General features: G+C 37.3%; 2 protein-coding genes across 5 annotated transcripts in view; one reads left to right on the forward strand and one right to left on the reverse strand.

Moving 5' to 3' along the window:
- The window catches only part of PCOLCE2 (procollagen C-endopeptidase enhancer 2), a 64429-nt gene extending 60828 nt beyond the window's left edge, over positions 1-3601 (forward strand). Inside the window, exon 9 of the mRNA XM_046001449.1 lies at positions 1934-3601. Within this exon, the coding sequence (XP_045857405.1) occupies positions 1934-2064 (131 nt within the window). The 3' untranslated portion in view covers positions 2065-3601. The remainder of the gene's footprint in view (positions 1-1933) is intronic.
- Positions 3602-10004: 6403 nt separating this feature from the next.
- TRPC1 (transient receptor potential cation channel subfamily C member 1) overlaps positions 10005-27703 on the reverse strand; it is a 73511-nt gene continuing 55812 nt past the window's right edge. For all 4 annotated transcript variants that reach the window (XM_046003771.1, XM_046003772.1, XM_046003774.1 and 1 more), the window contains 5 exons: positions 26349-26492; positions 15297-15472; positions 13664-13865; positions 13128-13322; positions 10005-11916 (listed from right to left, as the gene is read on the reverse strand). In XM_046003771.1, the coding sequence (XP_045859727.1) occupies positions 11689-11916; positions 13128-13322; positions 13664-13865; positions 15297-15472; positions 26349-26492 (945 nt within the window). In that variant the 3' untranslated portion in view covers positions 10005-11688. The remainder of the gene's footprint in view (positions 11917-13127; positions 13323-13663; positions 13866-15296; positions 15473-26348; positions 26493-27703) is intronic.

Raw genomic sequence — 27703 nt, forward strand, 5'->3', positions numbered from 1 at the left:
CCACTTCTGGTGTAGAAGGCAGGCTTTGGAGTCAGGCAGAATAGGGCTCTGGTCCCAGTTCTTGTAACTTGTGGCAGAAGATGAGACAGTGGAAGTGATAAAAGAGTCCAAGAAACATTTGAATCTGGATCAACAAGGAACAAACAGAAGGAGCAGTTCGGGGGAAAGAGTTTGTTTTTGCACTTAAAGTTCCAGTAGTTTTAGAGGAAAATATCCAGCAAGGAGCAGGAAATTCGGAGCTGGCGTTCAGAAGACAGAGGTATATATAGGCTAGAATTAAAGATTTGGGAATCATTTTCAGACACAGAATCATTAAATCCACACATGGAAATCAGATTAGGAGAAATTATGGAAAAAGGAAAGTTAAAAAAAGGAAAAAGTCCAGAGTCCAAGGCACATGATTTTTTTTTAACAAGTTCCTTAACTTATAAAAGTAGTGTATGTTCTATGGTTTTTAAAAAGTTTAAGTAAGTAGGGATATAAAATAAAAAGTGAAGCCTTTTCCCTTTCCCAGAGATACTGTGAAAATTCCTTCTAGAAAGTTCTATCTACAGAAAGCACCCACATACACACTTAGACAAATGAGACTGTGCTATAATATTCTACTGCAGCTTCCCCCACATGTGTGCGAACATCTTTCCACAAATAGCACCTATAGATAGATCTCTCTGGAATGGTAATAATGCCTGGTATTCCATTGTGGAATACCATACCATGATTTCTCTATCATACCATGATTTCTCTATCCAATCTCAGCTCATTCCTTTCCTCAGTCTTGTTACAAACCTCTCCGGCAACCAACCAAACCATGGAACACAGACACACACCCACCCAGAGAGAGCAAGAGAACATCCACTTCCAGAAAGCTTTACTACGCATTCAGATTGTTCAGAAAAGTTTGGAGGCTAGCAGCGGTATGTTGATTCTTCAGAGGGAAAGGCTCTGTAAGAGATAACAGTTCTCCCCAGAACTGCCAGGAGAAGCAAGTAACATACATGGAGATACTTCCTGGAGGGTCTCCTCATAATGCCAGCAGTCCAGCCTCGAGGAGGGGCCCCCCTGCACAGCCCTCCACGCTTGCACAGGCTCAAGATCACTACAGGACAATGTTAGCCCACGGAGGAAGGATTATGACAGTGACAAAGGACACACATGTTTCTCTTATGACACACAGGAGAAAGGGAGAGTGAAGGAGACTATAATACACACTTGCTTTATGACATTTTTCTCAGACAGGGTAGGTCTTCAGAGTTGAACCCGACATACCTCAGCTTGAGCCCCAGTCTAGGCCTAACTTAACCAGACACACTGTGATACAAAAAAGTGTCCATCTGATAGAAGTACTTTTTTGTAACTATTTGTTGCAAGGAACTGTGAGAATGCAAAGAAATAGATGATGCACCCATGTCCTCAAGGAACTAACGTAGTATAAATGCTCAAGGTGTTGAGAAGAGTTCAAGTCGACCACAGGAGCAGAAGACAGCGGCCCATTAGTTGCCAAAGGCCTGGGAATCCAGAATTGTTCTGAGATCAAGCCCTCCCACCCCCCCGCCCCCCAGGTTGGGGCTCTCTGCTCAGCAGGGAGTCTTTCTCCCTCTCCCTTTCCCTCTCGCCCTCCCCCCTGCACTTGCATGTGCTTCCTCGCTCTAATAAAATTTTTTTTTTTTTTTAAGATTTTATTTATTTGACATACAGAGAGAGAAATAGCAAGAGAGAGAACACAAGCAGGGCGAGTGGGAGAGGAAGAAGCAGGCTTCCCGCTGAGCAGACAGCCGATTCGGGGCTTGATCCCAGGACTCTGGGATCATGACCTGAGCTGAAGGCAGATGCTTAAAGACTGAGCCACCCAGGCACCCCTCTAATAAAATCTCTATAATAATAATAAAACAATATACATGGAGAAAAAAATTAAAATATGTTCTCCTTTTTTTAGGTCTAAATTACATTATTATGGGCCAAGTGGGTGAAGATGGGCGAGGCAAAATCATGCCAAACAGCTTTATCATGATGTTCAAGACCAAGAATCAGAAGCTCCTGGATGCCTTGAAAAACAAGCAATGTTAATAATGAACTGTGTCGATTTAAGCTGCATTCTGTCATTGCCTTTGAAAGATCTATATTTTTCTCCGTAGGAAAAAAAAGTCTTATATTAAATATTGAGCATTCAGAAAGATTTACTCTTCACACGATGTAGGTATGAGACCTCCGGTATCACTGGTGGGAGTTCTGTGCCTGCGCTGAGAGGAGCAGATATGTGATTGAAAACTTGCAGACTTGGTGCAGCAATAGGAAACTGAATGTATCAAGCACTGACAGTGTGGAAGCAGTTTATTTATACGTCTCTATAAAAGGGTATTTTAGAAATGAGTGGTGTGAAGATGTAAAAAGATTTTATAAGTGCAATATTTATAGTGATATTTGTTTTACCTTCAAGCATTTGCTGAGGGGTTATATTCTTCTCTTGCATTTTTTAAGTCACTGCTTAATAAAATATTTTTAAATGATTATGTAACAGCCATTACACTTGTTTTATAGAAAATGGGGCACTGTAAAAAGAATATTGCGTTTTTACATACCAATTTGGCATGGATGTACACTTTGCTGAAAGAGTGTGCATTCCAAGAACTTCGGGGACCAGATGGATCCAGTAATGTAAGTAGACTAGAATTCTCTGTAGAACCAGAGAATGTGGTATCCCTCCAAGATTGAGTTCAACTCCTTCAGTTTGTGACAGAAATTGAAGCTCAGGTCTCGTTAGTGACTTGTCTAGAGCACACGTCTCCCGAGGGACAGAGCTGGCACTCAAGCTTGGAAGTCCTGACTCCAACCCAGTGCCCTCCCCGCCCGAGAAGAAACCCTCTCAGCCCGAGGAAAACCTTCGGATCCTGGCTCGGCAGCATCTGCTCTTTGTTTCCTTTGCAGCCCAAATCACAACTGGTTATTTTATAGGACTTGAAATTAGAGGGGAGGCTGATGCCCCAGTCCTGTTCTTCCCCTATTAACTGATGCTTTCTGCTGTTGCCTTTGAAGACTCCCTTTTTACCCAGTGGTGGAAGAACTGGGAAAGAACTCCCCACATCTGCACAAAACTGTTTAATCTGCAGCTGTACCAGCCACGGCTCTGGCAACCAGCCCTTAGGAGGCTGCCAGCCAGGAGCTGTGGAAGAGGGCCCACCATCGCCGTCCGAGGAAGGCGGAAAGCACGTCAGGGAGGAACAAAGACTTGGATCACAAGGTCTCTCATGGTAGAACCAAAGTTTTAGAAATAAGGAAAATATTCTTTTGGGTTAAAAACAATAATTCCAAGCCCTAGAAGTGACCAGACATTCAAAAGGTCAAAAAAAAAAAAAAACCCCAAAAAACAACAATGAATGTCAGGAATTATTCCTAACCCCTGCCACTGGACTGCCCCCATCGGTACCAGAAAATTCTCCAGCTGAGAAAGTGGATAAACTACAGGAGTCGGTGGCTGGGTTCCCTAGCCAGTGCCACTTTCTAGAAAGGCCCTCACAACCGTCTGGACATCACCGCTGCACAGCCAGGATGTAACTGTGGAACTAGTTCTTGTACTTGGGGAATCAAATACACACAATAAATGAATGGGTGACCATACTAATATATCCTAAAACATTTCCAGATTCTCTGATGTGTTTTGGGGGGGGGGGGGTCCTGTTAGCTTAATTTTCGTCTTTTGAATTCAATTCCTGTAATAAAAATATATGAATCTTGCCAAGTTCCCAAATCTTAAATTCTGCAATATAACTTACTTAAAGGTTAACCTTAGCTGAAGAAATTTACCTTTTTTTTCTCCTCTTTCTGTAGGAAAGTGCTGCCAGGCTCCCATTACATCTTCTGACTGCTTTAGTGAACTAAAGTAATAACAAAAATCTTCTTTAAAGAAAGACCTTATAATAAAACAGCTGAAGGGGCACCTGGGTGGCACAGTTGGTTGAGCATCAGACTTGATTTTGACTCAGGTCATGATCTTGGAGTTTTGGGATTGAGCCTGGCCGAGGGCTGCATGCTCAGTGCAGAGTCTGCTTGGGATGCTCTCTCCCTCTCCCTGGGCCCCTCCCTACACTTGCTGGAGCTGTCTCTCAAATAAGTAAATAGATCTTAAAATTAATTAATTAATTAAAAACAGCTACTGATTAGTAATTCTAATATGAGTTAAGTAATATCAAGCAGAAACTCCTTTGGCTTGAATTCATGGATATATTTATATAAGTGAAAACAAATTTTCAAAAAAAAAGTAAATTCAAGTAGAAAACAAACATTTAAAGAAGGTGGAGGAGGAGGGAGCTTGCCCTAAGTGTTCTAAAGCCCTTATAATTGGAGAGAGAAAGATAAAAATATTTAGAACTTTGATAACTTAAGCCTTTACATTAAAATATCTAGGGTAACTATAAAAGAGTTTGAACTTTAAAACTAGCAGAGAATGTAAATAGATTTGAAAATTTACATGAAGCGAACTGCTAAACTGTACTTACCATCTCAAACTCAAGTAGAAACAGAATACCTAAGCAGTCCTCTAACCATTAAAGAAATTCAAACAGTAATTAAAACTCTCTTGAAATTAAGTTCCAGGTCTGGATAGTTTGACTCAGAAGGACTATGAAATATCTAAGAGACAAATACTACCAATCTAACACAATTCCAGAGTATAAATAAGTAACATTCAGCGATCCTTTTTATGAGATCAGCCTAATCTTAATTACTTCAGCAAGTAATGGGATCTTCAGCAAACATAGGATCCAGTCTGATTTCACTTACAAACATAGGTACAAAAACAAATTATCAGACAAAAATCCAACAAACAAAATAGGTCATGATCAAGTTGGATTTATCCCAGAAACGCATGATTGATTTTACATCAGGAAATCGAGGTTCATACTACACTGCTTTCCTAGATCTGCAATGCCAGCTAGGCAGTCTGGGGTGCAACTAAACATTGACACTCATGAGTACCACAGGCCTCTCTCACTACCAACACCCTCCAGAGCTATAGCACAGGGACCAGAGCTCAACAGTATAGGGCCAGACCGGGAGCAGTTCCCACAGCCACCCGTGAGCTGTTTTCTTTGGCCTTCCTAGATAATGTCTCAGATGCCAGGGGCCTCGATTCACATCAGGTGGGTGCAGACACTCCAACTTGAAGTTCCCATCTCCTGGGAAACCAGGATCTCTTGTATTAACTCCGTAGGCAGAGTAGCTTTCAGGCTCCTCCTAGATGACACGCCTCATTGTAAGAGCTACACACTCAGGAAAACCCAAAGGTGTGGCTGCCCTATCAGGTATTTAGAGCTCACTTAGAGCTCTTCCCAGGCCAGTGCAGTTTACCAATCTGGGTTCATTGGTACCAGAAGCAATTTTGCCCAGCCACACAGTACACCTATGTAGTATCAGATTACTGGTAAATTAAGCTGGAGTCAAATAAAGGTCGTCAACGCAACAGAACTGGGAAAGTTTCTGTTAAGCCCTGTTTGCAATACATGTAAGGGGAGAAATCATTTGATCTTAATGCAGGAAAGCATTTGATATACTCCAACATTAATTCATGACAAAATAAACCTTGAGGAAACTAAGAAGAGAGCTTTCTTAAGCTGACAAAAAACCCCTGCAGCAAATGGTGACATACTGAAAGCATTTTAATGTCAGCGATAAGACAGAAATGCCTAAAGTCAACATTTCTATTCAAAATTGCATTGGTGGGTCTAGTTAATGTAGTAAGGAAAGAGAAAGGAATGATATTGGACAGGAAGAATGACTCTTCTAATGCAAAGAGTATATGCTAATTCAAATAGAAAAGCCAAAAAAACCCTGCAGGTAAGTGGTTAGAATTAATAGAGTTTTACAAGTTTGTTCCTTAGATGTATATGTAAGCCCTAGCCCAAGGATAAAAATATCGATTTTTTAAAAAACCTTTTATAATTAAGCATCTTGAATTAAATATGTGAGGGCCACGATTCGTACACCAACAGCCTCTTTTTAACATGGGACCTGAGGATGTACAAGTATGGGAGTATACTTGGGTATTCAGACAAGTAGCTCTGGGGTGTACATAGAAATTTGTTCTGGGTAATTTTGAAGTTGTTATTTAAAATCCTAACTTTTAAGTCATGGGGATGAAAGGTACAGCATAGGGAATATAATCAATGGTACTGTAAGAGTGTTGTATGGGTAGATGGTAGCTACACTTGGGGGGGCACAGCATAATGCATAAACGTGTTGAATCACTTCACTGTGTTGTACACCAGAAACTAATGTAACATTGTGTATCAGCTAGTCTTCAATTAAAAACATTTTAAAAACTTGACTTCTGGGGCGCCTGGGTGGCTCAGTGGGTTAAAGCCTGTGCCTTCGGCTCAGGTCATGATCCCAAGGTCCTGGGATGGAGCCCCGCATTGGGCTCTCTGCTCTGCGGGGAGCTTGCTTCCCCCTCTCTCTCTGCCTGCCTCTCTGACTACTTGTGATCTCTGTCTGTCAAATAAATAAAATCTTTAAAAAAACAAACAAACTAGACTTCTATTTGTTTTTATAATTTGCTTCTTCCTCTAAAACACAAAGTCAACTATCAGGTTTAAAAAGGCTAAACTTTGATTATAAATTTGAAGTGTTATCTTTTGCTGGAAGGATATTCCTATGGCCTTCTGATACTAAGATTAGGTTACATTTAAACCATGAGATAGAGCTTTTGAGTACAGAAATCTATTAAGAAAACTTATAAACTTAAAGATTTCATACAGCTAGCTGATTTATCTTACAAACAGGAAATTAATAACAACAGTGATATGTGTAATTAAGAACCTCCTGGATGAGGCAAAGACTTGGATTCTCCTTCACAGGGTAGCGGTGGGAGAACTTTAGTTTCCTCTTCTGTAAAATGAGAAAGGCAAATTGGATCCTTTCTGAGATCCCGTATAGGTCTTAAATTGTTTCTAGATCCTTGAATAACCAAATTGGTCAGGATATAAAGTGGCACAGAAATAAAATCAACCAGTGTCTTCATTCTGAGCCCTGGTCCAATCACCATGGTCTGGCTTGTTATTTTTTTGAGACTGACTCTTGGTTTTCTGTTTATGTTTACTACCCCGCTGTCCCTCTTACCCTCTTATTCTTGCTCATCTCATTGGTCTCTGTTTCTGTAATAATAATTCTGTATCTGTATCTGTAATAAATTAAGTCTTGAATGAACTATTCATTTGGAAAGGCAGGGACTAGGCATCTTAAGTTCTGGTCTCTGACTACGATGAACCTACCATGAAAAATTAATTCAAAAATGCAAAGCTCTAGGAATATACCCTAATTGATACAATAAATTGGGTTTGGGCTCTCAAGTCAGACATGATTCAATCTTGGACAAATTACTTAAAATGCAATATTCTTACCTATAAAATTAGAAGGTTGAAGTAGGTGATCTAAGTTTTCTTCCAATCCAAACGATGAAATAGGTTCTAAAGCATAAAACTGTTAGATAAGTGTCTGACTGGACGTCAGTCCTAGTAGATAATGCTAAATTTTCATTCAGCAAACTTGTGCCGTTCACCATCAACAGTGAGAGAAATATTTCTGCCTAGTTTCATAACTTAAAAGCCTCTGCATTAAAACAATCATTATAAAAAATACAGTGACTGTTTGCTATTTCCAATGAAATATTAAATGGGGGGATGAGTTTTAAAATATCTGAAATTTAAAATATTAAAATAACCTTACAAAATTAATTTTCTGGATGAGTTACTGAGGCAGCTAGTATTTTCCTCCTCAAAATTCTTTTCAAATAGCAACTGATAATTTTTAATGTCTTTCAATAGGAATAATTTGCCTAAAATTGAAGAATGGGTTAAATAACCTTTCTAAAGAAGAGAGAGACCAAGAAACAGACACACATACTCTAGACTGCAGAATGAAGGAAATGGAGCTTACCTGTCATTTCTCTGGCTGAAACAGTTCTTTTTTTAAACATACATTTACCTCCTACATAAATCTGTTTTGCTTCTTGTATTACTGTAATCTAATTTACATCAGAAGTCATGTCTCTTAAATATGGCTATTTTTAAAGCATGTAGGTAGCACATAAAATTTTTCCTAATTTTGAATGGCATATCAAAAGTATTTATTTCAAGATGGGGACGAGGGGGGCAGGAAAAGAAAACAATGTGAAATTATCAAATGAGGAGAAATGCTGTAATTGGAAATTGTTCTAAGTATATCTTTAAGAAACACATGTTTATGAACAGGACAGTGATGCCAGAAAGCTAACAAATGAACTTACAAATGAGAAATTCAGGGCAGCCATATCCCTATTACCATTAGTATTTTCTTAGTGTAATTCTGAATTAGACCCAATTGGTTTACTCCTCTGGGCCTGCCTATAACCTCAGTCTATCTGGATTTTATAAATGTATTTTCTGAGGAATACAAAAATTTCAGTGTCAGTGTAATTCCAATAAAAATCCCAACTAAGCCTTTTTGTAGAAATTGATAGGCATGTTCCAAAATTTATATGAAAAAGAAAGAAGCTAGAACAGCCAAAATTATTTTGAAATAAATAGTGCAAAATAATTTACCTTGGTATTTATTACCATACTTCACCCCACTGTGTTGTGTTAATGATGGATTACTAACGTGCATATTCAAGCCTTGTTTTCTTTCGGAGTGATAATGAATTGTAAGAATCTACTGTTATTTTCTTATTTGAGTAAGTTGTAGCCTTAGGTATTTTTGTCAGGTTAATGAAGCATAATCTCCATTCATTAAAATTCACCCTTTTTGAGTATATAGTTTGATTAATTGTACAATCCATCTTCTCCTTCCACCAGATCTTAGTAACCAATAATCTGATTTCAGTTTCCATAGTTCTGTCTTTTCTAGAATGTCATTGTAAATGGAATCACACAGTATGTAGCCTTTTGTGATGAGCTTCCTCACTTAGCATTATCCTTTTAAGACTCACCTATGTTATAGCACAGATGGGTAGTCTGTTCCTGTGCTAACCTGGGTAGGCTGTTTTATGTTTCCCAAAATTTTCTTCTATGTATTCTACCAGATAGGGTGAGCCACAAGACCCATTCTCGTGTGAAATTTGGAGGGCAGAAGTGAAGCAGCAGCCATCTTATTTTTTACGTAGGCATTCTGTAGTTCCCACATGGTATGACTTACCTGCTGGCTCACCTTACAGGGCGGGGCAGCAGTTGGGCCTACATGGTTCTACCCTTCCTTGCATCCTCCTTCAGCTTCTTTGCTTCCTGGGTCAAGTATATGTCCAGCAACCTGGCAAAAGGCAACTTTTCTCCCAGGATACTCACATTATCAAAGCTGGAGACAGTGAGAAGTGACACGGGTGTCAGTCAGTCCTCATGGGTTCCAGCTTTGTCCTTCTGTCTTCCACTTTCCACCTACTGTCCCTTTCTAACTGCCTATCCTGTGAACTCCAGGCTCTTAGGTGCGGAAACAACAGCCTCACAGAGACAGTTTAAAGAACCCAGCTGTGTAACAGCAAGTCCCTGTACACAAATCGCTATACAAAAATACAGGGATGCCCGCGAATATCCAGTAGTTCTGCTTCTCTGACTGAAGTCCGACACAATTTTGCATTACTGAGTAAATAAATACCCAGTGTATGGATGTACGGTTTGTTTATCTATTCACCAGTTGATGGACATTCGGTTGTTCTCAGTGACCCAGTTTGGGATCATGAATCCATAAAGCTGCTAAAAATGTTCACATACAGGTCTTTGTGTGAACATATTACTTCAAAACATGGTATTTATAAATATAAGAAATAGCTAAAAGAGTTCAATATGACTGCCACTGGAGGTGAAAAGGAGAACAAAGGGGTCTGATGTTGATGTTTTACGTTTGAGACCCTTCTTACCATGATTTACAAAAAACAAAAACACTGAATTGTACACTTTAAAAGAGTAAATTTTATGCTAGGTGAATTATAGTTCAATAGAAAAGTATAAAAGTACATGATAATACAATAAACAGACTCTGTCAACATATAATGTAATATCAAGTTTTATTTACCTTTTTTCTTACAATATGCTGTCATTCAAAATATACCTCATAAGTAACTCATGCATACAGTAGGCACTCTATAAATATTTTAATTTAATAATTAGATATTTTTTAGAATGACTAAAAATCCTGATGTAAAATCCCAATTGGGAAGTGCATAATCCCATTGTAGACAAAATATATAACTTTACAATAAACATTTTTATAAGAATTTTCCCCAAAGAGGGAACACTTAGAATTTGGAAATTAAAAAATAAAGAGTAAAAAGCAAAATGAAGCACAATACTAATATATTTAGCCAATGATCCCTGGATCAGTGGTGCTCACAGACCAAGGGTTACCTGCACCCTGTGGCCTTAAGACCATCTGAAATTCAGTTAAGACAAGCATATACCTAATAACCTCTTAACTGGAAATACTGCAAGAAAATAAAAGCAAAAGCCTGTGAAACTTTTTAAACTACATCCCTTACATGAACACAGGAAAAAAAATTAAACACATATTTTCTTTTCCAATTTTAAAAAAATCAAGGCTTTTCATCTTAAGCAGCAAGAATGATCCGTAAATAAGCAAGAAGACACTTTTATAGAAGCTATGTTAAATTCTGTGGAAAATACTTTGGGAGATTAGTTCAAGAACCTTAGTCCAAATATGAAATAAATTCTTGCCTTATAGGATCTTCCAGTGTTTACCAAAACAAAACAGGCTGTGACCACATAAAGTAAAGCATCTTCTAAATCCTTATTTTGGGTTAGCTTTATAATTATGAACAGTCACTCCAACCTGAAAAAAATTATAGCACTATTATGATAAAGAAAAATTAAAAGCCACCAAATGCCTAACCTTAGTGAAGTACCTGTGCAAACCTACAAACATACTCAAATACTTGATTGCTATAAAATGAAAAGTCTACTAACTATATTTTTCAAAAACTATATATAATCCTATAAAAATTTAAATATGTGGACTATAACAATACACAGAAATGTATATATAAAATACTATTAAGTGAAAAAAACAAAATAAAAAATATAAAGTGATTACAACCATGTAAAAGTAAATATAATAACGAAAACTGAAGTGAATTTAAATTTATAGAGACATAAATAGATTCAAACATCCATTAGGGGCTTTTTTTTGTTATGTAAGATTATAACAAAATAAAAAAAATAGACTATTATTTTAGATAAAACTATACTCCTGAACAATAAATACTGAACTGCATGTAAACTCCTAAAACAGAGATTTTAAAACCATGACTTACTACATTTCAGGTGTGTCCTATGGATTGAGATCAGCCCACATCTGCTGATCTTCATTTTATAAAACCTCTGGCAATGTGTACAATTATAACTGCCCTTCTTAAACATAAGAAGAAAAAAATTTAAAGGACTGTTCAAGTAAGAAAACCAAGCAGCATGCTAACAAAACATATCTACTTAATCTGTTTTGCTCCTGCAAAAAGCTACTAACAGAGGATTTTAAAAAACTAATTCTATATACATATTTTACATAATATATTTTGCTATAAATATTTTAAAGAATGGCTTTTACATAATTCTTCATTTTAATTTCAATAGATTTCTTATTGATTTAATCGCAAATTATGCAAATGTAGTCTTTCAGATTTATTACTGAAACTTATTCTCTCCGTGGTTTAGAAAATGGTTAATTTCTTGGGTAAAACATAGCATATTTAGAAGTCCGAAAGCCAAGTAAATCTCTTATTTCATTTCGAAATTTTGACAGATCTTGGCGTAGTTCATTTAGATTTTCCACGGTTGCTTGATCTGTACTTTGCATCTTCTGCCTCATGGATGTCAGGTAACGATGCACCAAGCAGCACATCACTTTTTGGTAGTTCTCATCCCTCTTTTGTTTCAGATTTCTCCATTCCTTCAAAACAAACAATTGCATGGTACTAACAATGGACATAAACTATATTTAAATGAGGTGGGTTTTTTTTTTAAGATTTTATTTATTTATTTGTCAGAGAGACAATGAGCACATGGAGGGGGAGGGGCAGGCAGAGGGAGAAGCAGACACCCTGCCAAGAACGGAGCCCAATGCAGGACTCAGTCCCAGAACTCTGGGATCACTACCCGAGCCGAAGACAGATGTTTAACCGACTGAGCCACCCAGGCGTCCCTAAATGAGGTTTTTGTTTGTTTTTATGAGGTAGGTTTTTAAAAAATATTCACAAACACATGCTTTATTAGACTGTATTTATTTTTGGCTTTAAGTGTTACAAAGTAATATCCAACACTTAATTTAAAACAAATACAGCCTGAACATTTGTTTTATTCATTCATCTGGATGCTTTACTTGATTTAACAATAGTCTTAGGAATCTTCAGTTTATAGGAAGGATTAACAAACCACAACCCACAGGCCAAGCATGGCCCACTTACTATTTTTTTATGGTCTGTGCAATCTAAGAATGGTTTTTACAGATGAATATTTGTAATTAATTTGATGATAGGGAACACTAATTTTGAACCCCAATTAAACAAAATGGTATTTATTCCCCAAAGTGGAATTCCATTCTTTATATTAGATCTGTATTACAAAAAGTTATTACTCAATTAATATTAAATTGTCAATTTCACCAATAAAAATTTTATGGATGTTTATGTTCTTTCTTGTTATATTACTTGTTATATTCATATAACATCTTCGATTTTGTCTCAGTCTGCAAAGTCCAAAATATTTATTATCTGGCCCTTTACAGGAAAGGTTTGCCAATCTCTGGTTTATAGCAACATGTATTGAATTATTTATGTAATGAGTAACTTTCAAGAAGAACTGGAAAAATATGAGATGGCTCTAGTAGTCAATCTTTATCTATGCTGACAGAATAGGTATTCTAAATATTTTCCATATTTTAAAAGTGTGAGATAAGACTTCATGAAAAAAAAAGTATAGCTCTCTCTCTCACATATTGAATCCTTACTTTACATAGGATAATATGCCATGCATTAGGGATATATGAATGAAAAAAAGTAGACAGTCCTAGGCCTTAAAGAGGCCTAGGACGTATTTACATTTTAGTAAACATCTGATATTAGGAGCTGTTAAAACTTCCAAGTTGCAATTTTAATTTCTTACCTTTAAACTGTTTTGACGTTTAACCTTGCCTTTTGATGTATGAGAGCAAATCCACTTACTGAGGCTACTAATTATATAGCAAATAGTCTTTGGTGAAGGAATGATGTTGAAAGGTGGGGGTAATGTACACTTGTCATCAAAGTAGCTAAGCCATAACTTTGCTCGAGCGAACTTCCACTCTTTGTCCTCATGATTCTGTAAGAGGAAAATGAAAAAGCAATACAGAACATGAACACACACACATACACGGGGGAAGGGAGGGCAGAAGGAGCAAGGGAGAGAGGTAGAGGGGGAATGGGGGGGCGGAGAGAGAGAAAGAGAGATCATTTTAAACTGTCCAAATGTTTGCATACCTTGTATGTAAAAATTTGGTTCAAGATTTGCAGTTAATATACATTACTTACATTTTAAAAATCTATATTTAATTTAAAAATAGTACTAATTCTTAATTCTTATCATCTTTGGTTGCCTTATCTACTGCATACATTTGGTATGCCCTGAAAGAATATCAAGTTTCTAGAAGAATGGACACTTACTGCTATCAGCTGGAAGCTCTTATGAAGCATTGCCACCAGCAGCTTGGTGAGCACAATCACAACCACAACATTGTACGTCCCAACAATAACTGCTCCAACAAAGGACTGCAATTCCTCTCCGTAACTAAATCTTGTGACAAAGATTGCCACATGTGCTAAAGAGAAAATATACCAGAACAAAGCAAAGCAAGTGCCAATGAACCTGTAAAGACAATTACATTTCTGTTTAAAAGGAAATTAAAGAAAATAATTAGTAAAAATGAAGAATTCGTTTATACCAACATTCCACAGAACATTGATAATCTAAGAATAATACTTTATAAAATGAATGAGGTTGAACCCAAAGTACAGATATGCCTTACCTTAAACAAAGAAATAGACTCAAAAGGAGGATAAATTATTTTTGTTTGACCTCTTAACTGCTTTTTTGTCTATTCTCAACAAAGCAGCCACTAAGATATTGGTGATGCCTAATTCAGTGTTGCCACTCCTCTGCTCAAAAACTTCAAACGGCTCTCAATCTCATTAGCCCAAAATCCTTACAAGTATCAACAAAGTCCTACATCTCCTACAACTTTCCCTCAGTTTCCCTACATCCATCCACACTGGCCTTCTGGCTTTTCCCTGAACTTGCCAGCCACACTCCCATCTCAGGGCATTTGCCTTTGCCATTCCCTCTATCTACTAATGCTCTTCCTCCAGCCATCTCCTTCAGGTCTTGATCCTTCGTATCTTTACTTGAATGTCATCTCTTGTGGGGTCATTCCCCAGTCTCCCATCTAAAATTGCACCCTCTCAAACATATACCCTCCCTGGCCAAAGCTTTGTCTCTTTAGCCCCTTTTATTGCATAATATACTATACCTTTTTTTTTCTCTTTTTATTGCCTATATCATCTAACTATGATATAATATAAGCTCCATGAGGTAGTTTTGTTTACTAGAAGTTCATTCACTCAGCACTTCGAACAGTGTCTGTTACACAGAAGGTGTTAAACGAATAGTTATTAGTCATTTAATCTTATTCCTTATATAAGATGACATACGAACATCTAAAGAATAGTTGGCATGTAACAGAAATACAACAAATGAGTAATTCCACACCCCTTCTCCATTATGTTATTTTAAAATGAGGGGAGGTATTTTCTCTGCCTCACAGCTGATTGTTCAATTTCTTATGATACAGCAAATCAGAGGAAAAAAATTGTTGATGAAGCCCTAATGATTCTCAATTCTAGTAACCTCCTACTAAGTGGTGAAAATGCAAGAGATTGTTTTGGCTGTAACAATGATGGACAGTTGCTACTGACATTCACTATAAGAAGGGCAGAGATGTTGAATGTCTTGCAATATACAGGACTGATAGAAAACTGTCCTGCCCAAATGCTAACAGTGTGCAAAATGCCACGAGTTCCTCTGTTAAAAGATTACAGTGGTGGAAACAGTGTAATAACTTGGCCTACTAAAAGATTCTATTTATATAAATATAACTATCAAATAATTCATGAAAAATAAGTATTTCTTATTAAAAAGAATGTCTTAGAGAAAATGTGAAGTTCTAATTCTCTAGATATTAATTCATTTATAATACAATAGAGAGAAATACATTTACAAAAAATTTTAAAAGACACTCACGAATGGAAGGTATCATTGCTTTGCTGTTCACAGAAGATGCCTACACAGTCCTTCTGTTCTTTTGGGGTATAGCCTTTATCATACAGTTGTGTCAGTCCAATTGTGAAAGAAAACAAAACAAGAAGGAACATCCCAAGAAATTTTCCAAAATCTTGTAACATCTGTCCCATTGAAATCTGTGGAATATATTATATAGCTGTTGGTTAAAATTATCAGGAAAACAAAATATTAAATATTAAAAGACCAGGCAATAAAAGTAAAACAAACATATGACCCACAGTCTACTCCTTTTATGCCATCTGGTTAAGATAATGTCATACTTTTTTTTTTTTTAAAGATTTTATTTATTTGTCAGAGAGAGTGAGCACAGGCAGACAGAGTGGCAGGCAGAGGCAGAGGAAGAAGGAGGCTCCCTGCTGAGCAAGGAGCCCGATGTGGGACTCGATCCCAGGACGCTGGGATCATGACCTGAGCCAAAGGAAGCTGCTTAACCAACTGAGCCACCCAGGCGTCCCGATAATGTCATACTTTTAAAACATTAAAAGTCTCATTGCCTAACAAAAAGCCATTCTAAGCATGCTAGCACTCTGAGTACTGGATGGCACATTTCTTGAGTCTGGACTAGGTGCGCAGAGGACATTGCTGTGATGAAGTCAGGGGCTGAGACATGAGATTTAAGAAAAACCTAATTTGCAAGGAATAAAAGGAAAATTCTTTGCTCAAGCCTAAAGGGAAATGCATGCTTATGTTTATAGCTTCTTAAAATTTACAAATATAAAATCATATGATAAAGTATTTTATTTGATTTTTGTGACCAATTCTAAACTAATTCCCAAAAGATGGCATTTCCTCTTCCAGGACTGCCCTAATCTCTTTTGCCAAGGTGGTCAATTTTCTTTCATTTTAGGTCAATTATAAGAAAAAACTACATGCAAGCCAGAGAGTAGGTCTAGTACATCGGTATATATTATAATGTACACATGTGAAGTGCATCTAGAAGCTTCATTCAAGCCTAATTTCATTGTCCTCCAATACTCCTTAAAAATCTGGGAAATAGGTACTTTTCATAAATTCTTGGTATTTAAATTAGCATACAATTTTGAAGAATAATTTGACATTACCTTTTTTTAAGATTTTCATTTATTTGATAGAGAGAGTTCACAAGTAGGCAGAGAGGCAGGCAGAGAGAGAGTAGGGGAAGCAGGCTCACCGCTGAGCAGAGAGCCTGATGCGGGGCTCGATCCCAGGACCCTGAGATCATGACCTGAGCCGAAGGCAGAGGCTTAACCCACTGAGCCACCCAGGCATCCCGTTGACATTACCTTTTTGACCCAGTAATTCTATCCCTTGGAATTTAGCCAATAGATAGGAAAAAATGCAAAGATGTGTGTACACAAGGATCTTCACTGCAACACTGTTAGAGGTAGCAAAAAAATGAGAACATCCTAAATATTATTAAAAAGAATGAAGTATAGGGACGCCTGGTGGCTCAGTTGGTTGAGCAGCTGCCTTCGGCTCAGGTCATGATCCCAGCATCCTGGGATCGAGTCCCACATTGGGCTCCTTGCTCGGTAGGGAGCCTGCTTCTCCCTCTGACTCTGCTTGCCACTCTCTCTCTCTTTTTCTTTCACAAATAAATAAATAAAATCTTAAAAAAAAAAAAAAGAATGAAGTATAGCTCTATGTGCTGGCACAGAAAAATGTCTATAAAATATTAAGTCAGGGACGCCTGGGTGGCTCAGTTGGTTAAGCAGCTGCCTTCGGCTCAGGTCATGATCCCAGCGTCCTGGGATCGAGTCCCACATCGGGCTCCTTGCTCCGCAGGGAGCCTGCTTCTCCCTCTGCCACTTTGTCTGCCTGTGCGCACACTCTCTCTCTCTGACAAATAAATAAATAAAATATTAAAAAAATATATTAAGTCAAAGAAGCAGGTTATAGAACAGTATTATAACAGATCTTGTTTCTAATTTTTTTTTTAATTTATTTATTTGACAGCGAGATCACAAGCAGGCAGAGAGACAGGCAGAGAGAGGGGGGGAAGCAGTCTCCCTGCAGAGCAGAGAGCCCTATGTGGGGCTCGATCCGAGGACTCTGGGATCATGACCTGAGCCAAAGGCAGAGGCTTTAACACACTGAGCCACCCAGGCGCCCCTTGTTTCTAATTTTTTAAAGGATAAATCAGGTAATATTTCATATAGACAGGATTTAATATGCACAGGAAAGTTCTGGAAGTTTACACAAGAAACTGTTAACAGTCTTTATCTATGGAAGGTAGGAGTAGGGATTAGAAGGCAGACTTTTTTCCTTTGAATTTTCTTTACTATATGCATTTATTACTCTTATGATACAAAAATAATGTTTAAAAGTAATCCCTCTTCAAGACTTACTGGTCAATTTTATAGAGTTAATTAAATCCAGCTTCAAATAAAATGTCTCATTGCTTCAAACCTACCAAAATAATACATGCCACTTACCAATGATACAAAATGGTAATGACAAGCAAGTGGTCAAACCCCTCTAACCCACTAAAAGTGAACCAGCTAGGGGACGCCTGGGTGGTTCAGTTGGTTGAGCGGCTGCTTTCGGCTCAGGTCCCATATCGGGCTCTGTGCTCAGCGGGAGCCTACTCTCTCTCTCTGTCTCTGCCTGCCACTCTGTCTGCCTGTGCTCGCTCTCGCTCTCTCTGACAAAAAAAAAAAAAAATCTTAAAAAAAAAAGTGAACCAGCTAGTTAAGCAGAAGAGGTGTGCTAAAATTCTTTAGGCACACCACAAGCTGCTGACCCGGACTCTGCAACACTGGGAAGGTCCAGTATGCCTGAGGTGCACATGTGACTAGGCCATATGGTCCTTTCAGAAGTCTTGTGCTTCCCTCACCTCCCCTTGCAAAATTCTGGGAGAAGAAATAGAGAGCTTTTAGATTCAGCAAGTTTGAAATGTGTGAAAAAGAGAAGAAATACACTTCCCTCTTAGTCAACGACAGCTTTATACTGAATCCCCTTGGAAAAGAAATAATTTATTCAAACTGGGAGTGCTTAGATAAAGCCATGCCATCCACTAGAGAACTTAATAAGTTAGCACAGTAAGAAGGCAGAAACTGCTTTAGATAACTACAAAAAGACTGCCTTTGAAGAAAACTTGGGCACTGTAGGTAAAGTTATGAGTAAATAGGGTTTCTTAAGAGTGACCACGTATGATGTTATAATTCTAATTAAAAAATTTTAGTCCAAAAGAGAAGCCTGAATTTAACATTATTAAGTTGTGTTTTTTGGGAAGATTTATCTATTTACTTTAGAAAGAAAGCGAGCAAGGGGAGGGACAAAGGGAGAGGAAGAGAGAATCCTTAAGCAGACTCCCTGCTGAGCAAGGAGCCATACGCAGGGCTCGATTCCATGACCATTATTAGATCATGACCTGAGTCGAAATCGAGAGTCAGACAAGTAACCAACTGAGACACCCAGGCTCCCCTAACATTACTAAGCTTTAAAGGGTAAGTATAATTCAATTTTAGTATCAAGATGAACAATATTTAATGAAAAAAAAAAAAAACTCCACAAACTTCAAGGACCATTCTTTAAAAGCATATTAGTTCTGACATAAGTTGGAAGAATCAGTAGTAGCTACCATGGACATCCCTGACGTTAGCACTGAGTGAGCACACTAGCCCAACATGCCTGTGAAAGGCAAAATTCAAAAACACTAAATCTAAAAACTAAATTAAATCTAAACTAAATTAGTCTGAGGCAGATTATGAGGCTTATTTATCTGTAAAAATAATAATTATGCCATTGAAAATATTTACTTAACTTAGCAGTTTTACTCAAGAAATAGGAAGTAGGAAATTTAAGAAATGAAAAGAAAAAGGTAATTAAAATATCAGTACTGAAGTCTACATAGAGTTAACACTGCTACACACTGAGAAAAATATATACATCTTTCCTCGTAATCAGAAAAATGGAAATGAAAGAGGACTACTAAGATACTATAACTTAGCACCAAATGCTATTGTGGTGAAACAGTGTACTTTTTATACTGCTTGTGAGATCAAAAATTAACACATCGTTTTACAGAGAAACAGTAATACTGAGGCACTATAAGGATCAGATCTTTTGATATGTTAATGCTCCTGGAGAGTTATCCTTAGGAAATGATTTAAAAGAGGAAAAGTCCTCTACACAGAACAGTGTGTAGAACACCAAAAACAAGCCAAATGCCCGACAGGGCAAATGCTGGTATCATTAGGGTTCATAGCAAGTGTTAAACTATAAAACTTGCTAACAAAGCAATAATAATGACAACCTCTAGTCATTCTCCTTCCAAATCTTTCTCCAGAAAAAGCCATGGTTACCTGTTTAAAAGTTCTTAAAAAAAAAAAAAAAAAAATATTTATTTATTTAAGAGACAGAGAGAGTGCAAGAGCGAGCGCACACGAGTGGGGAGGAGGAGCAGAGGGGACAGAGATTTCCAAGCTGATTCCTTGCTGAGCACCAGCCAGGCATGACAGGCTCCATCTCACCATCCTGAGATCACCATCTGAGCTGAAATCAAGAGTCAGATGCTTAACTGACTGAGCCACCCAGACATCCTCCCTATCTAAAAGTTCTATCTAATCAAGCATTCATGCTCCAAACCTCCTTTGCATGTATGAAAATATTCAAATTCCTGGCACAGAGGCCCTCAGAGTCCAGCCCAGTCTGTTTTTTCAGCCTTATCTCCCCACGGCTATCCACTGTCCAAGTACAAAAGACATCCTGTCTTATCTGAGCATGCCGTGCTTTCAGGACTCCACATTTTCACACATGTAACTCTCTGGTCTTTGCCAGGCAAGCTTCTGACCTTATTAAAGGCCCAGATCAAATGTCACCTTCTCTAAGCTTTCCTGACTCTCTTCAGGCACTGCCTCAGATATGCTCCAAAGTACTTTGTTCGTAATCTCTAAAATACTATTTTTCACTTTATACCAACATGTAGGTTTGTCTCTTCCAGCAGTCTTTATGAGCAGGAACAATGTCAGTAAGCTCCAGAGCCCAGCACATTAGTTAAAATGTTGAACACATAAATATATTTTATACAACTCTACCATTTTCCAAGAGGTATCCTATATTCTTATTTACCCTGCAGGATGGGAAAGGCTATCACTATTTTTCCAAGTAACAAACTGCAGCTTGGGGAGATTTAGTGAATTGCTCATGGTAGCAGAACTAATAGATGACAGAGGTAGAATTCAATTCTACCTCTTCTTCTAACTTCTTGCAAGAGCTTTTCCGAAACATCACTTTGTGGTTTGTTTGTTTTTTAAAGATTTTATTTATTTATTTGACAGAGAGAGAGAGAGAGATCACAAGTAGGCAGAGAGGCAGGCAGAGAGAGAGGGGGAAGCAGGCTCCCCACTGAGCAGGGAGCCCGACTCGGGACTCGATCCCAGGACCCTGACATCATGACCTGAGCCGAAGGCAGAGGCTTTAACCCACTGAGCCATCCAGGTGCCCCACATTTATGCTTCTTAAAAGAAAAATGTCCATCCCCAGTATACCCCAAAATGCAAGGCACCTGAAATTGCTCTTTACTCATTGCAAAGGATAACAATATGCCATTTGTGTGTTACAGACTAGTAAATCAAATCTAATTATCCAGTAAAGCCAAATAATTCCCTAGGAATAAAGCATGCATTCATGTGTCAGACACTACATTTACTTCCCAAGTTTCCCTGTATTATGTTTCAGGTCTGCCATAGTTAATTCCACTAACTAAAAAGGGAATGGAAGAATGGATCTAATCATTTATGTAAAACTAATCATGTGTCAGGGACTCTGCTATGAGATGCATCTTATATATCCATTTACTGATCCATTTAATCCTCACGACAATGACACGGAACCTGAGACTCACACAGATGAAGTAACAGTAAGTTACAGAATAAGATTTTTGAACCCAGTTGGTTGGTCCTGTCTTGTCCTTTCTATCTTATGACCCAACTACAAGTGCTAAAGGTTGTTTAATTCATTTGAAACACGTGGATGAACCAGGAAGAATTTTTGAAATCTGTAAATTATTAAAGCCTACCCGAAGAACTATCATGCAATAAAAGTTAAGGAGGGAATCATGTTACGCTGCAGCATTGGAAACAGAGGGGTGGCTTAGCAGAGTGGTGAAAATCATTAGCTCTGGAGCCATAACCACCTGGGATGGAAACCCAATTTAGCTACTTGCCAGCTGTGTGACCTTGTGCAAGTTAGTTAATGTATCCATGCCTCAGTTTCTTCCTCTGCAAAATGGAAATAAAAGAGTTTGCCTCTTAGAACAATTGTGAGGATTTAATGAGGTAATAAATGTACATAAAGATCTTGGAATAGTATCCATAGAAAGGGCTCAAATGTTAACTGCTATTATTATAATTGCCGCCCTTATTTTTAGATTCTATCTTCATGTCTTTTTTTGCTAAGATGTAGAACATTACTGATTTATGCCCAACCATGACTCATATCTGCTGAAGTGTATTAGCTGGCATCCTTCATAAAAGCAGAAGAGCTAACTTCAAAAAGCTGGTTGGTCTCTGGATTCAGACAGACTCAGGTTTAACTCTTGACTCTACCTTGGTCTAGTTCTATGAACCACTGAACCTCTTTAAGCCTTAGATCCCCCATTTGTAAAATGGAAATAAAAAAACAGCAAGGGTTGTGATAAGGATTAAATAAGTGGAAAACAGCACAGTGCCTGGTCCACATGAAATGTCTAACAAATGTGGTCGCTGAACAGATTTTGCATAAGCAGCTCCAGGGACAGCTAGGATATTGTCCTATTTCTCCATCAGCTTTTTTCTTTTCACGCACCAATCAGCACTTGTCTCTACCCAAGCCCAGTCTAACCAGTTTTTCAATTCAATTTGACAAACAGTAAGTAACTAGTATGACCATGCAGTGAGTAATGTGCCCGCAAAAAAAAAGATATATTCCCCATCCTCAAGGACTTTTTAACTTAAAAATAACATCATCTAGAATTTAAGACAAGCTAAATTTTAACTGCCTTACAATTAAGATAAGCTTTAGGAAGTGCTCATTAGAGGTTCAAAGTATCAAGTTCATTGGATGGAGTTATTCATTAGCAGGGGAGCAGGAGTGCAGAAATGGATTTTCCAGTGGCAAGGGCCCTAAAGTTGGCACATGTTCCCTTCTCCCTGGGATGCCCTAATCCCGCCTCCTAGCCACTCATCTTTCAAGACTTAATTCTAGTGTCATCTCTTCTGGGAAGTGCCTTAAACTGAAGTGACTGCCCTTTCTCTGAGCTGTCTATGACAACAATTACCACTGTAAATGTCATGCTTGCCTGTCACCCTCAATATACTGTGAGCTCCTTTAGGAGCTATTGGAGCTTATTCATTTTAGTATTCTCAGTGTCCAGTACCTATTAGGCACTCAATAAATGTTTGTTAAATAAATAAATAGAATTTCAACAAGCACAGGAACAGCTAGGGCATTCTAAACAGGGTAATAACATAAACAATGACATGGAAGTCGAAGAGCATGGGCCATGTGTGAGACCAGTGACTGGTCTTGGCCCAGATGGAGAAGAATTTCAGTAAGAGACAGAAACAAGTATATGAGAGATGGCTACTAAGCAAGCGGGGCCAGACGTAGACAGTTACATTCCAAAGTCTACTTACAACATAAGCTACTAATTTAATGAACATAATCATAAAACTGTCAATACTAGAATAGAGGATACAATCATTGCTGAATATAGAACCATTTTATATAGTCTACTACATGATATTCCTGTGACCTTCATTTGCCTAGGATAATCCCAGTTTCCACTTGTTTTCCCAAGTTAATATTCCCCAAAGTGTCTCTATTTGGATGATAAAATATGGTTATTCTAACCAAGGGAGAGTTCTGTACCCCTAGCACAGGTTATATATCCAGTTAAAATAAAAGTCGACTTCTAAATCTGCAAGAATCTGGCAGGAATAAATGTTAGTATATGGAAATAAATTTAACAACCAGCTGCAATAATCACATAAAAGCATTATTTGACATAGCAAGTTATATACATAGAGGAAAAAAGTTACACTTTTGCTAAAGTAATTAACTTACTGTCATTTTCTTTTTGCATTTCTTTTAGTTTTACATTCATAACTGACTCATTCCGTTTTTTAAATTTTTATTTTATTTTTTATTTTTTAAAGATTTTATTTATTTGTCAGAGAGAGAGAGGAGCAAGAGTGAGCACAAGCAGAGTGGCAGGCAGAGGCAGAGGGAGAAGCAGGCTCCCTGCCGAGCAAGGAGCCCGATGAGGGACTCGATCCCAGGACGCTGGGATCATGACCTGAGCCGGAAGGCACCTGCTTAACCAACTGAGCCACCCAGGTGTCCCTGACTCATTCCATTTTAATTGAGTTCCTTACAATGAACATAATGGAAAAATGTATTATAAATATTTTCATTTTTAGAATATTTTGGCAGAATTATGCAAACAAATCTGTCATGTTAGTAAGACTACACTAGAAAACAAATGCCTTTATTTGAAAACTTCTTTAAGTAAAAGCCTGAAAATCTGAATCTATAGATTTCTATTCAATATCAATTCCTTGCCCTCTTATTAACTAACCAGACCTTGATTTCTTAGGGAGCAATGTGCTCAATTAAAAGTACTGATCTCCTCAGACTACCTTGTAGCTATGAAGGTTATGGTTATTGACATGGTTATTGACACCAAATTCTGGCCAATGAATTATAAATGGAAACATCTGGTAGGCATCCAGGGAAAATGATTGCCCTTGATAAAAAGAGAAAGACAGCTGGCCCATGCTTTCTTCCTTTTGGCCTCTGCCTTTCCCCCTTCTTCCTGCAGGGTACAGACTTGATATAATGATTTGGAGCAGGGAGCTCGTGACCATGAGAACCAGTAACACTAAAGACTGCAGACAACCTTCTGTCTGGGAAGATCTGCTTTGTAATACCATACTAGTTCTATTTGTATTTCCAAATCCTTCAGTTCTGAGACTAGCGTATCCCAGCAATGGTTGCCTGGGAAAGGGCAAAGGGAATGCAAATGTAAATGCAAAAATGTACCAAGAAACTTTTTGGGGTGATGCATATGTTCTCTATCTTGATTATAGTAGTGATTAAATAAATTTACAGATTTGCAAAACTCATCAAATTATGCAGTTAAGATGCGTGTATTTTACTGTATGCAAAATATACTTTAATAAAGATAGGTTTTTTTAAAAATCACTTGCTGAACTAAATCATAATATTTAAGCATATATTATGATTAACCTGCAGAGTTTTTAAAAAATAGGAACACTAAATATTTGTCGGCCTCACCTATATTATCTGTAGTTCTACAACTACTAGGATAATATAAATTATCATGCTGGAGAGAAAAACACACACAAGAGCTGAAATGACAAATACCCACTTATGCAGTATTTGTATACACAACGATAGTTCTTTTAGGAAGAGACTAAGTCAGAAGGCCCAACTCAATAGTTCTAAGAAAAACAAAGAGATAATTCACTAAGAATTAATAGCATACTTTTCCTTTTTAACTCTGTAGAAATCTATAAAAAAAATTTCCAGTATATAAACTGGTGGTATCACCAATTTTTAGCTAAAAAAAAAAAAAAAAATGCATATAAAACATATTGTTGAATCTTGACTAAAACATTCATAGAGGATATTTGTGGCAAAATTAAATCAAAATAACAGTCTAAGCCAGGATTTCACATACTATTGCTTTGGATAAAAACAGAGACTTGAGCATATCTAATGAAAATTGAGTATGACATTAAATGAACTTATGTAATGATCATTTGAACAAGGTTAAAAAAGTATCTTTACTTCTTTCTCATGAGCTTTAATGTGATCATATGCACTGTGAATTCCCAAAAGAGTTATATGGAATGCAGTGTTTCTGCCTTATTTCAGTCAGAGCACCTCACAGGACTTGGTTAAGGAAATCACGCCTCAGGAAACACCACTGCAGGATGATAGCACAAGCCAAATCAGATCAAGTTTTTCCTACATATTTCATTTTCATATCCCTATTTGGAGAAGGTAATCATGCCCTCTACTTAAAACATCTCCTTTAAAGATGCTTTTAAAAATCTACATTCTTCGGGAGCCTGGGTGGCTCAGTCAGGTAAGCATCTGCCTCTGGCTCAGGTCCCCCTGCTCGGCGGGACCTGCTTCTCTCTTTCCTCCTCGTTTGTGGTTTCTGTCGCTCTCTCTGTCTCAATCTCTCAAATAAATTAAAAAAAAAAAATCTACATTCTTAGTAAATTTTTACCTATTGAGAAAAAATTAGTATTATATGTAGAGCTAGTCATGTAGCAGAGTTGATTCCCACCTTCTAGAAACAATCACTACTACAATATGTGGAGTAGTTAGCCAATCATAGGTGCTTTCTTTAATGTAAGGAGACTTAGAATTTAGTCCTGAACTCTCACTATAATAATCATACTACTCTGAACAAAACACATACAATCTCAAAAGCCCAATTTCTTGAGCTATAAATTACTATAAAGTATGAAGTTGGACTACATGAACTCTATGAAACTTCCTAGTTCTAACTATACTGTTTACCAATTTATTATATTTAATATTTACTAAACAAAGTGAAAGAGTATTTTAAAAATATAGCTTATTTATTTTCAAAATCATCATTAAGAATAAATTCTTTCTGCATAGCACCTCCTTCGTATTTATCACTTAAAATTTTAAATATGAGATTCATTTTGGTTAAAAGCAAATTTTCATGTTTCTCTATTGTCTGAAGTACAACTATATTTTAAATGAATCTATATCTATGGGCTGCAGGGAGAGGGTCAATGGACCAGAGCTTAATAAAAATTTGAATAACTGAAAGCAAAGGATTATCGTTCAGCTAAAAGCAAAGCAGATGAACACAGAGTGTCCTCTCAATTGTTAATTATTATCAAAAACAAAGTTTAACTTGAACATCATGAGAGAACAGTGTTCCAGTGGACCAACAACAAGATATAGTAATAATGACATCTAAGAAATTTCTTTAAAAAAAAAAAATGAATTATTTACCTGTAATGGACCCAATATGGAGCTTGTTGTATACATAAAAAAGAGACGAAGATAACTTAGAACGTTTGCAAATGCAAAAAGCCCTTCTGCCACCAGAGTAGGATGGAATGCGTCCCAGTCCTTCCGATCAGCAAAATCATGAAACTAAAGTTAGGAAGAAAAAGCCAAAGGTAAATAGCTCCCTCAACTTAGGAAAATAAAAGCAAATATATTCTGACTATTGAAAGGAAACTAATAATTATATATCTTTCAGGGGCTCTCCTTTTATGTTTTATAAAGTCCTCTTCTTTTAATACAAATAACATTATTTTAAATAAAAGATCTTTACATACATGAGGCAATATCACTTACTCTATATAAAGAGGTTTTCTTAGAAATTCTATAGGAGAAGAATAAATGAAACAAGATGGGATTGGGAGGGAGACAAACCATAAATGACTCTTAATCTCACAAAACAAACTGGGGGTTGCTGCGGGGAGGTGGGATTGGGGGAGGGGGAGCGGGCTATGGACATTGGGGAGGGGAAGCGAACCATAAGAGACTATGGACTCTGAAAAACAACCTGAGGGTTTTGAAGGGTCAGGGGTGGGAGGTTGGGGCAACCTGAGGGTTTTGAAGGGTCAGGGGTGGGAGGTTGGGGGAACAGGTGGTGGGTAATGGAGAAGGCACGTTTTGCATGGAGCACTGGGTGTTGTGCAAAAAGAATGAATACTGTTACGCTGAAAAAATAAATAAAATGAGAAAAAAAAAAAATAAGACTACTAACAAATGCTAAAAAAAAAAAAAAAAAAAAAAAAAAAAAAAAAGAAATTCTTGGGTTTTAAAAATTAAATAATTTTTTAAAAAGTCATTAAACTTTTTATGAATGAAATGTTTACTGGTTTTCCTTAAATTTTACAACATAAACTTTAAGTATTAAGTAAAATTTAAGTATGTTTTCTCTCAGTTAATTAGCTATCATATTAAATTAACTTAGCCCTTTAACTCAGGTTTCTAGAATGAACCCTAGAAGTTTTTCTCCCTTCTAAATACCAAGAAAAAGAGTGTATTACTATTATTTTTTAAAGATTTTATTTATTTATTTATTTGACAGAGATCACAAGTAGGCAGAGAGGCAGGCAGAGAGAGAGAGGGGGAAGCAGACTCCCTGCGGATCAATGACCCGAGCCAAAGGCAGAGGCTTTAACCCACTGAGTCACCCAGGTGCCCGAGAGTGTATTATTATACCCGGACATGAGTGGCCACATGTTCCAGTTGCCTGGTTAGTCCGAAATTATATTCCAGTTTTCCTGGCATAATGATTAATGCCACCTTTCACTCTCAAAGTGTCCCCACTTCTAGAACTAAAGAGACCA

This window comes from Meles meles, chromosome 4 (genome assembly GCF_922984935.1).
Source record: "Meles meles chromosome 4, mMelMel3.1 paternal haplotype, whole genome shotgun sequence".
Lineage (NCBI taxonomy): Eukaryota > Metazoa > Chordata > Mammalia > Carnivora > Mustelidae > Meles > Meles meles.